Source organism: Neovison vison, chromosome 10 (assembly GCF_020171115.1).
Source record: "Neovison vison isolate M4711 chromosome 10, ASM_NN_V1, whole genome shotgun sequence".
Lineage (NCBI taxonomy): Eukaryota > Metazoa > Chordata > Mammalia > Carnivora > Mustelidae > Neogale > Neogale vison.
In genome coordinates, this window is record NC_058100.1 from 43,429,209 (window position 1) to 43,441,368 (window position 12,160).

The 12,160-nt window shown below is 37.0% G+C and overlaps 1 protein-coding gene across 5 annotated transcripts in view; it reads right to left on the minus strand.

The window, feature by feature from the left end:
• The window catches only part of LPGAT1 (lysophosphatidylglycerol acyltransferase 1), a 123,907-nt gene that overhangs the window by 29,272 nt on the left and 82,475 nt on the right, over positions 1-12,160 (minus strand). For all 5 annotated transcript variants that reach the window (XM_044267130.1, XM_044267128.1, XM_044267131.1 and 2 more), the window contains 2 exons: positions 10,505-10,778; positions 6,284-6,410 (listed from right to left, as the gene is read on the minus strand). In XM_044267130.1, the coding sequence (XP_044123065.1) occupies positions 6,284-6,410; positions 10,505-10,778 (401 nt within the window). The remainder of the gene's footprint in view (positions 1-6,283; positions 6,411-10,504; positions 10,779-12,160) is intronic.

Sequence of the window (12,160 nt, forward strand, 5' to 3'; positions counted from 1 at the left end):
CACAAGAAATGTTTTATTTCATTAATAAAAAATCCTAAAGCAAATATTTTAAAGATTTTATTTATTTATTTGTCAGAGAGAGAGGAGAGAGAGCGAGCACAGGCAGACAGAGAGGCAGGCAGAGGCAGAGGGAGAAGCAGGCTCCCTGCCGAGCAAGGAGCCCGATGTGGGACTCGATCCCAGGACCCTGGGATCATGACCTGAGCCGAAGGCAGCCGCTTAACCAACTGAGCCACCCAGGCGTCCCCTAAAGCAAATATTTTAAAATGTCAACATTTGTCCATTCTTGCTAGTGAGCACATTTTTTTTTTTTAAGATTTTATTTTTAAGTCATCTCTACACCCAACATGGGGCGGGAACTCACGACCCTAAAATCAAGAGTCGCATGCTCTACTGACTGAGCCAGCCAGGCACCTCTAGTGAGCCTATTTTCTTTAAAAATATTAGTTAAAAAAATCCTTTGCTGAATTAGTTCCCTCCCTCCAAAACTGAAAGTAAGTTCTTGCTCAAAGTCCCTAGTGGAATGCCTTCTCCAAAATCACCAAAATTCCAATCAAATAAGACATGAAAGCAGCACGTCTGCCTTTTGTAATCTATGCTACTACCTACCCTCCAGGTTAGATCGTTTCTTAAGATTTTATTTTATTTATTTTTAATATTTTATTTATTTATTTGACAGACGGAGATCACAAGTAGGCAGAGAGGCAGGCAGAGGGAGAAGGAGAAGCAGGCTCCCTGTTAAGCAGAGAGCCCCCATGCGGGGCTGGGATCATGAGATCATGACCTGAGCCAAAGGCAGAGGCTTACCCCACTGAGCCACCCAGGCACCCCATTTAAGATTTTAAAAATAAAAATATAAGCTACTTCTGCCCAAGAAGACCATTTTTTTCAAACTCACTGTCCTACTCTGGAGTAAAGCAGACATTTATATTAAGGGCACTGATTACTTTCACTTTTATCCTTATAAACATTCCATCCCTGTAGTTAAAATCTAATCATGTTTAATTTTCCTATTAAGTCCTTAACAGCAGCACGTCATACCTAGTACTTCTTTAATAGGAAGAAGCTATCTTCCAGTGTGACAGTAATAATATAAAAGGGAAAGTGGGAGGAAAGAGTTGTCCCCTTAAATGTTTCTTATAATTAAGGCTTAGTTCCTCTTTAAAAACAAGCATTGCTTTTGGAAAAGATCAATAGTGTGGTTGTATGCCTACTAATAAAACATATTCCCCTAGTTAAACAATACATAATATTGGGAAATAAGGAATAAGAAAGGCCATCTTTTAAACTAATTAAGTGGCCTAAGATTAATCTGCGGGGAATGGTAAATTACTAACATTGGACTTAACAATAATCCATACACACTTTATATATCTTCCTAATGGTATTTTGTATTAGTAAGGTGCTTCGTGGTTTTTAAAAACATTTTATCAATGTATCATCTGATGCTCAAACAATGCATTCACTGAAGCAGGCGCAACCTCCAGCCAGGAAGGTCCTGGGATGGGCTGCCTGAGGGGCTCCATGTGCTCTGGGTTTAATTAGCAAAATGGTCTGGGTACTGAATCACCACTTACTGCAAGTTTTCTAAGGAATAAGCTCCAAACACCTGCCTCAAAAGTTTGACTTTTGACAGATAACAACGCTATCTACCTGTAAGATACAATCTAGTATACACCACATCACAAATGTTTACTTTCTCCTTTATGTGGTATTTTAGAATACTTTACAGCATATAGTAACATATATATTTACAGTTTTAGGGTTTGTCTCTTCCAGAAATCCTATACAACATATAACATCCTAAAATGAACATACAAACCCAAGAAGTAAGAAGTGAATGGACAATTTCCCAATGCTATTGGGGGAAAAAAAAAGAGTTTGTTTTAGAACACTTCAAGTAAGCTTTTGGATTCTTGTGCTTTTTTCCTAAGCATCAGTATAGAAACTTAAAATCTGGATGAATATTCTGCTATACCTTCTGGTAAACTAGTCTTTTCTTACTTAAATAAAGACAAAATATTTTCTACGCATTTAGTTTTACTAACGTATCATAAGTGGATTCACTCTACAGGGAAAAAAAAAGTTTTATTTATTTAAGTACTCTGCACCCAATGTGGGGCTTTAACTCATCACCCAAGATAAAAAATCACATGTATCTCAGTCAGATGCCAGTCAGGGCACCAGCCAGGTGGCCCCCAAAATGCCTTTTTTTGCTCAGAAATCTCTATACACCTGTCACAGTATGTTCCGATGAGGTACAGAACAGGGAGTGGAGTTTAACTGACAGCCTTGACAATAATTTCCAATAAGAGAAATGTATTAAAGAAATAAAAAATGACCCAACTACAGATTAGTGTTAAGTAATGTTGAATGATCACAACTGTATTGTTTTCCAAGTACATTCTGATGGTCAAGGAGGTAATGGTGTTCTAAGAGTACCCGAGCCACCCAGAGGCACAGATGTGTCCCACAGGAAAGGACAGTTACTGCCCTCCGTGAAATTTACCTAAAATATGGTAGAAGTACTTCACATATACAGAAACATATTACAGATTTAGTACTTATGAACTGCTAAATTTTTCCTTAACCTGTTTCTATTTCCAATTTGGAGCTTCCCTTAGAATTATGTTTCATTTAATTATTACCACCACCAAATTTGCTTTGGTTTGATCTAAAATGGTCATTCAAGTGGTACTCGTGTTCCAGGATTTATATATATTTGGTATTTTCATAACCTTCTACTAACTGCATTATTTCTTTTAAAATACAGAAATTAAAATACATATAGTGTTCTAAGTGGGATCTGATAAATGCTGAGCAGAAGAGTAATTAACTTTTGACTTTCACATGTATACTCCTCTAGCTTATGCTGAGAAAAACTAGCAACAGTACCAACTTGCCCAGCTACACCATAATCACCAGGTAATCATTTCAATTAAATTTTCTAAGACTGAGAGAGCACTTTATTAAAAAAAAGTCAGCTGGGGCTAAGAAGAAACAAATACTTTCTACATACTATGAAATAAAATTGCATCATATGGCTTAATAAAAAGGTTCTGGATAAGTTATGCTTAATTGCAGGAAAAATACATTAATTAATAATTATTAAAATCTGCCTATGGATGAAGATAAGGCAACATTAAGCAAAACTACTATTTTTCAGTGAACTTGACAGTCTCCTGAGCACTTTTCCTTTCTCTCTGGGCACCCATTCCCCACTTTAACCAGTCAGTGCTGTTCAGTTTTTCTTACCAGCCTCCCCACATTAAAAGAAAAAGAGAGGGGCGCCTGGGTGGCTCAGTGGGTTAAAGCCTTTGCCTTTGGCTCAGGTCATGATCCCAGGGTTCTGGGATCAAGCCCTACGTCGGGCTCTCTGCTCAGCGGAGAGGCCTGCTTCCTCTCTCTCTCTCTGCCTGCCTCTCTGCCTACTTGTGATCTTTGCCTGTCAAATAAATAAAAATAAATAAATAAATAAAAATAAATAAAAGAGAAAGAGATTTGACCTCATTTATATTATTCATATTCGTGTATATATGATTTCCAATGTTGCACTTTAAATCTCTTATTCTAATTGGAAACATCTCATCCTTGTTTAAAGTTTTAAAAATATAACCAAACAACTGGAGAGTTTGAACAAAAAAAACCAATCTCTCTGAGAACGGGAAATAAAAAAAAAAATGGGTGAGGAGTACCATGTTTGTTTAAATTTATTTTAATTTCAATGGTGCTATTCCTACCAGGAAAAATCTAAGATAAGCAATAAACAGTTTATTTTGGAATTGAAAACTGGCAGTAGAGGGAAGCACCCCCCAAAGCCCAACTAAACCAAACAACAATCCTTTCTTCCCTATCTTCCAGGGTGTCCAGATGGCCTAGAACAGTACAGGAGGGGACCGAAGTGTGGGTGATAGAGATTTATCCCTGGGAGCTGCCATGGTCACGGCCCACATCCCTTCTCACAAACTTCTTGCAAACCCTCAAAACGATCCTGATACCAAGACACCTCTTTCTCTCCAAACCCTTTCATTTCCCCTCCCTTTTCCGTCTGAACACAAGTCCTTTCCTTTTCCAAACATTGGTTAGACAACAAACTCTTCTTATTAAATTTCCGTGAAGAAGAGTTTATCTCTTTACCTGTCCCAAGTCTCCTAGGAAGTGTGTGTGTATGTGAGTATGTATATATAAATAAATAAGTGGGCATAATGTGTACTATCATTAAAATTTTAGGATATGATTCTACATCATAATTTAATTTTTGCTAATCTAATATTTTAGAATTTTCTTCATTATTTCTATGTCTAATAATAAAGTTTCTATAATCAAACATATTTCTCAAAAGCTTCAATTTGATCAGTAGAAGTATTTTCCTGTATCAAACTAACCATTCCACATCTTTTATCTACTATTTGGTTTTGATCTCTAAATCAGGAGTCCTTTTCTTTTTTTAAATCCTTAATCTATTTTGAGACTAGATCAAAAGCTATGAAACTTCTCTGCAGAGAACTGCAGACGTATACAAAATTTTGCACAGAGACTGGGTTAAAAAATTCTCTTGAGTTCAGATGGCAGCTGCACTCATGGTGAGCATAACAGAAGCTGAATCACTGTGCTGTACACCTGAAGCTAATGGGACACTGTGTGTCCACTATACTCAAATTAAAACAAAATTTAAATTAAAGTAACACCTGATTTTGAAGGCAAAAAAATATTCTCAGGTCCATCCAGGTTAAGAACCCCTGCTTCAAGTGAATTTAAAGACCTTGAACTTACTCCTATTAAAATAATTTTGTGAAAAGTGGACATTTCTTCAATTTCTTAGATCCCTTATGATTCCATGCATTTTTTTCATCTATAAACTAAAATTGTTTTCTTTTTATTGGTTAAATAAGAAAGCAGGGTCAACTATAATAAAATGCCTATCTCGTTAATGTTCCTTTTGGGTGTGCTGTGCTAGGTACAGTTATGTATACCCCATGCAAATACAATCTACACATGTCTTAAACATATACCCCAGAGTTGTATGTTTTGGGCCTGGGCCCCAGAATTGAGTTTCATTTATAGATTACAATTTAAAAATTTACTGGAGGCTAGATAAGTTTCATGGATATGAAAATGAAACTCTTCGTGGAAAAATTCTTGCAGGGCCTAGCATACTGCCTTATCCACAGGAAGTGCTACGTAAGTAAAATGGACAACATACATGGAATGGAGTCCGTGCGGTCACCAAGAATTACTTTCTTACTTTACATATGACCTTCACAATCTGGCAATGTAAGTCACACAGCAGAATCAACTGTAATTTGATAGTTATCTCTTTCATATCAAAACCCCAAATTGTAACATTTAAGTTTTAAAACTTTAGTTTCAAATTATTCCAACTCTGTACTTCTATTTGTAAAATTATGATCATTTACACATAAGAAAACATGTACCTATTTACTTTCAATGAGTACGTAATTTGAGTAGTTTTCCTCTTGCGTTGAGGGCTTTTGTGGCAATTGTGATCCTGTAAGGGACCAACTGCTCACTCTGTTTTGTTTTTTTAAGTTAACATATAATGTAATATTTGTTTCAAGGTACAGGTCTGGGATTCATCAGTCTTCCACAACACCCACTTTGTAACTAGTTGCTAAGGGTTGAGATCTTTGACTAGGAAATTAAGATAAATGGCTCATAAAGCGACCGAGTCTATTCAGGCTTCATCAGTGTGGCACTTTGCTATAAACACCTTTTAAAAAAGCAACCTACATTAAAAAAGTCTCAAGAAGCTGGTACAGAATATTCAGTAAATATGTTTGCTGTTGTTTATGCAAATGCCATATTAAAATGTTAAATATTAAAGCATTAAAATTTTAAAGTGTAAGCGTAACTAAATTCTCAATTTAATCATTTAGAAAATCTTAGGAAACTGCATGATTTAAATACAAATTCCATTTCTATTAATAAAAATCTACTTAGCCCAAATGAGTATATATGTATGTATGTATTATATATATATGTATATACATATATATATATGCCTGATGTTTGCCTTTAGTACTTCTGCTCAGAGTGTCAAGCAATCAAGTAATGACAGTGCCTCCAGAATGCCAATTTTAGAGACTTTTATCACTCAGTGAAAATAACTACTTCAAATGATATTTTCATATTAAGAAGTCAGCATAAGAATGGTTTTGAGCTAACTATTTTCACTATTGATTAAAAATTTAATATTAAACCACTGTCCTGAGATGGTACTTTATGTTGGGTATATACTGAGTTACTAACACAGAATTCTTACCTGTAATGTACATGTGTGATGGTTGGTTTCCTGTACCCAAGGATCCAGGTCTGAATATCTATAGGTTCAGCTTTGGGATAAGCTATAGTTGTATCTATTATCCATTGGAGGCCTTTTGATTTGCTACCTGAGGACACAGCAAAAAACAAGTTAAAATTGGATCAATTTTTTTTTAAAGATTTTATTTCTTTATTTCATAGGCAGAGATCACAAGTAGGCAGAGAGGACAGCAGAGAGAGAGGAAGGGAAGCAGGCTCCCTGCTCAGCACAGAGCCCGATGCTGGGCTTGATCCCAGGACCCTGGGATTATGACCTGAGCCGAAGACAGAGGCTTAACCCACTGAGCCACCCAGGCACCCCAAAATTGGATCAATTTTTATACCATTTATAAAATATAGTATAAACAAAGCATACTGATGTGTCTTCTGCTTTATGAAACCAGGATGAACTCTGGTGTTACTGTTTCACTGATACACTTAGGATGGTATCAAGTATTTCCTAATATGAAATGGCCGAATCTCAAACAAATAAGCAAATAACAAAGCACTATTATTGATTGAACATGCACCATTCAAGCATTCAATACAACAATGCACTGTCAAGGTCTAATTTATATTTCATCGCTCATAAAACCTAGCCTATGAAAAAGTCAGAAGCCAAAGTATCACATTACAAAAGTAAAAAAAAAACCAAAAACAGTTCTCAAAATAAATCCATTCACCAAATACAATACAGTATAATATAAACACCAAGATTTGTGATACCTGGAAGACATTAATAAATGCTGGAATAAGGCCCCAAATTAAGCATTTTTTGACATAGGATTGTCAGTTGCCATTCTTATTTAACACAGACAAACAAAAAAACCCCTCCCACTTTAGCAAGAGATCTATGCAAATAAAGCAGTAAAACCATCCACTCTTTGGTAGGTAAGGCAGGTAACTGCAATTATCAAGAGGCTGTGGGGAAGTTCTGTTTACTTTGGTTATTGGCCTCCTGCTTCTATTCCCAGCACGGAGTACAAAGTTGAACAAGAATTGAGAGGGAGTCCTCACAGACAACGCTGAGAGCCCGACTTGGGTGACAGTCTGTCCTTTGTCTGAAGTATTTAAGAGATCTCTAAAATAATAAAACCTGTTCTAAAATGTAAGTCTAAATGTGCATTAATAATCAATGATATTTTACTTTACTTCACTAAAAAGTGACCTTAAGCTTTAAAAAACTTTAGAAATATTCTAAAGGGGAAAGACACCCACAGAAATAGGTTTTAAAAAAATGTTTAAATAACTTACTGCTAAAGGAACAAAGTAAAGTAAATGTGTAAAGAAACACATTTAACAAGCTATCAGTGATATACATATGCTGAAACGTTTAGGAGTAAAGTATACTGATGTCTGCAACTTATTTGATTACACTAAAAAACAAACAAGATGGACTAATAGATTGATATATGGGTATAAAAAGACAGAATAAAGCAAATACAGTAAAATTTTAATTATAGAATCTAGTTGGTCAGCTAGTGGATATTAACTATAAAATTCTTTCAACTTTTTACATATGCTTGAAAATTTTTATAATAAAATTATTGGGAAAAATCACCGGAGTTCAGTTTAGTATCTTTATTAAATCATATAATAAACAAAAAAATACTATCCCTTTTAAAGTTAATCAGACACAACTTTGATACATATATGGATCCTATACGTGTGTGTGTGTGTGCACGCGTGTATATTTATTTATTTTTTTTTAAAGTAGGTTCCCCTCCCAGCGTGGAGCCCAATGTGGGGCCCAACGTGGGCCCCAAACTCATGACCTGCTGAGATCAAGACCAGAGCCAAGATCAAGTCAAATGCTCAACCTACTGAGCCACCTGGGCGCCCCAGGATATGGATCATATATTAAAAGAGAGACAAGGCACGTTCTGTACTTATATGGAACAGAACACTAAATAGTAAATATCAACACTAGAGAAAATAAAATACAAAATACCAAAACACCAAGAAGAAAATGGTAAAAGACAAGTGAAACTAGTTTTGGGATATATAACTTTCTAGAACTTCTTATAATTTTTCCTAAGCAGCTACAATAAAAATTCTAACCAAGTTAAGATAAACAAGAAGCTACTCTGCTTTCATTATAAAAAGAAATTATTTCTCTCTAAGAGAAAAAACATGTCTTCGTGATTGTGTGATCAATATGACAACAGCCCCTACCCTTGCGATCTAGAACACCACAGGGTATTACTGACTGGGCAGAACTATTTAAAAAGCAGCAGTCTTTATTAGTGCAACTAATCCTATTTGGAAGACCTTTGCCTTCAAGCTTTGGCTTGGCTGACATTGCCACCATGTCTGTCTGAAGCTATTCTGAACTTTCCTTTTCTATTAAAAGACTCTTTCAATTTGTCTTTTTAATAGATGATGAAAGATTAAGAGAGCTGACTGCCAAGCAGTTGCTTAAAGAAAAAAAAAAAAAAAAAGAAAGGAAAACTCAGTGGAGTCTTAGGACAGGCATTCTCTCTATGTCTGGTTGTAACCATCATTAAAAACATGTATTTCTGAGGGCCAATCCTTTTCATTTTTACTTTAGCTAAAGAATATATATATATATTTTTTTAATAGCAAAATACTACTAAAGGGTACTACTAAAGGAAACAGGCTTAGTGAGTTTCTTTCAGTTTTTCAATTTATCATTTATTACCCAATTTTACAGTCTCTCTGATAAACTTGTTCAAAACAGTCTTTGTGCTGTTGGTGCAAATTCTGCAAACCTTCCCAGTTCACCAGGCTATCTCCAAAACAGTTGCATCTTTGAGTATGGTTTGCTTTTTCTCGCCATAAAAGTAATACATACTCATTATTTAAAAAAACAGAAGTATTCAGAAATGGGGGGAGATCATCCATAATGTTACAACTCAGAGAAGCAACCACTGCTGACATTTGGGATCTTTCCTTTCACTCATTTCCCACTGCTTATTGCTGACATATTTGAACTCACAATGGTTTCACAAGAGTTGTGTGTTCCAGGGGCACCTGGGTGGCTCAGTGGGTTAAAGCCTCTCTCTGCCTTTGGCTCAGGTCATGATCCCAGAGTTCTGGGATCAAGCCCCGCTTTGGGCTCTCTGCTCAGCAGGGAGCCTGCTTCCTCCTCTTTCTCTCTCTGCCTGTCTCTCTGTCTAATAAATAAATAAAATCTTAAAAAAAAAAAAAAAGAGTTGTGTGTTCCTTCCACTCCATTAACATGATAGAGAATAAGCCTCTCCAAGCCATAAAAACTCTCTACAAACATCATTTGTAATGCCTGTATTGTAGTGTGTTGGATAGGATATTTGATAACTTCGGGCCTGTTCTTCCTTCTGGCTATTCCAAATTTTTGCTGTTAAAAATAATGCTGTGGGGGCACTTGGGTGGCTCAGGGGTTAAGCCTCTGCCTTCAGCTCAGGTCATGATCTCAGGGTCCTGGGATCGAGCCCCACATTGGGCTGTCTGCTCGGTGGGGAGCCTGCTTCCCCCTCTCTTTCTGCCTGCGTCTCTGCCTACTTGTGATCTCTGTCTGTCAAATAAATAAATAAAATCTTAAAAAAAAAAGGCGGGGCACCTGGGTGGCTCAGTGGGTTAAACCTCCTCCTTTGGCTCAGGTCATGATCTCAGGGTCCTGGGATGGAGCCCCGCATCAGGCTCTCTGCTCAGCAGGGAGCCTGCTTCCCCCCACCCCCTGTCTGCCTCTCTGTCTATCTGTGATCTGTCAAATAAATAAATAAAATCTTTTAAAAAAAACTTTCTAAATTTGATAAATGAAAAAAAATACATTATTACAATTTGCATTTGCAAATCTATGATTAGCTTTTCAAATTAGTGATTTCTATTCCTATACCATTAACCTAGCAATTCCACTTCTAGGAATCTATACTCCCAACTATACTTCCGCAAATATATGAAGATGTCTACAGCTTACTGCAGCAGTGTGAATGGCCAGCAGTAAGGGTGGGTGGGGGTAAAGAAAGACAACTTTGTCTTTGGGCATTTTGCATTACTTGAATAAATTATTGTAAGCATGAACTAACTTCTATAAATAGAAACACTAAAAAATTAAATTTGCACCTTTTCCCTGGGTATTATTTGTCTGACAAAAATTACAATTACAAAAAGAACAATTATGTTAGCTCCTGGAACTCCAGATAATTCCTGAATTCCAACAAAAGAGTGCTAAAAGCCATCATACCTAATTCTTTAGCATCTCCTCCTGCTGGACTTCCATTTTCCTGTCGTGCTGCAAGCGCACTCAAGATAATGTTTGTTGCCCCGATCCTTGGCAGAGTGACATGTGTAAGAAATGGCAAGTTATTTTTTTTGGCAAACGCTTGACTTGTTTCTCGCCTCTTCCTGAGGAAGCCCCCTTCTGGAAACAAAACAATCCATTTTCGGTCTCTGCTCCTGTAATTCTTTTCTAGGTGCTTTTTGAGAAGAAGCAGCTGCTGGTCACGATGAGATTTTCCCTAAGAAGGCAGACACACATACAATAAGTATAGGCACATTTGAAATTAAAATGCCACAAAATTAAATAGAAATAACAGCTTCTAAAGTAAAATCCCATTCACAGATCAGAAGAACGATTTCCCCCCACTCACTTCCCCCTTTGACTGCAGCAGTAAAAAGAAGTGATTAGCGCTTACAGACAAGAGCAAGACGATTGTTCTAATTACCTCTGAGAGTTCACTCATTCATCAGCTCAGTGACTGTTTACTGAGAGCGTGTAACTTGGCAGGCACCGTCCTACACGCTGGAGATAGAGAAGTAAGAGACCCTCGTGGAGGTCACTCGAGTAGAAAAGATAGAAAACTAAAAAGTGTAAATTTGGATGGTGATGTGTTAGGAAGAAAAGGAGTAAGAGGACAGAGAAGGTCAATGAGGTCAGAGAGAACAGCCCCAAGGAGGTGAACTGGGAGCAATGAGCTGGTAATGTGAAGGAACCAGTCAAGTGGAGAAGAGAGGCAGAGTTCTCCAAGGGACAAGAACAAAAAGAAGAAAGGCCCAGAGATGGGAACAAGCGCTACGTATTCAAAGAGCAGTACCAAGGCCAGTGTGGCTGATTTGTGATGAGTGAGGAAGACAGTGGTAGAAGAGGAAATTGCAGAGAGACGTGGGGGACAGAGAGGAAGGGCCTTGAACTTGGTAAGTAGTCTGGGATGAGAAGTCAATGGGTGGTTCTGAACAAGGGAGGGTCATGATCTTATTTACATTAAAAAAAAAATCTGATGGCTCCAGTGTCAGAAAGACTCCAGCAGATAAGCCGGCAGACTACTGCAGCAGTCCAGGCAAGGGGGTGTGATGAGATCTGACTATGGTGTATTGATGAGAAGTGGATACATTCAGGAAAGTCTGAAAGTAGAGCAAACAGGGCATTCTAATGGACAGGACCTTAGTGTGAAGAAGAGAGAAGAAAGAAGATGACTTGGAGACTGAAACAGGAATCCAGAAAAATTTGTAGGAAAGCCCAAACCCCACAAATATTACAAAGGTTCTTCCTTTCAGTATAGTTGATTCATTAATAATTTTCCAGCCAACACAAATATAGAAGGCCCCGAAATAATCTGTATGCATTCAGTCTTTAAATTACTCCAGTGCAAAGCAAGTAAGACATTTATTTTACTGAATCGAACTGATCATGATTAAGCTTTATTTATTAAGTTCCCAAGACTGCATGTAAAACATTTTTATATTCTTGGAAATACCTAGTAGTAAAGTCCAAGAGACTTTCTTTAAAAATGGTAGATTCTCTCTCCCCCAACAATGTTAAAGATTTTTATTACTATCTTATTGGGCTCGGAAGGGGAGGAAGGGTTGCTCTTTAGAAACAAACTTGCAATATTTCTGGTAA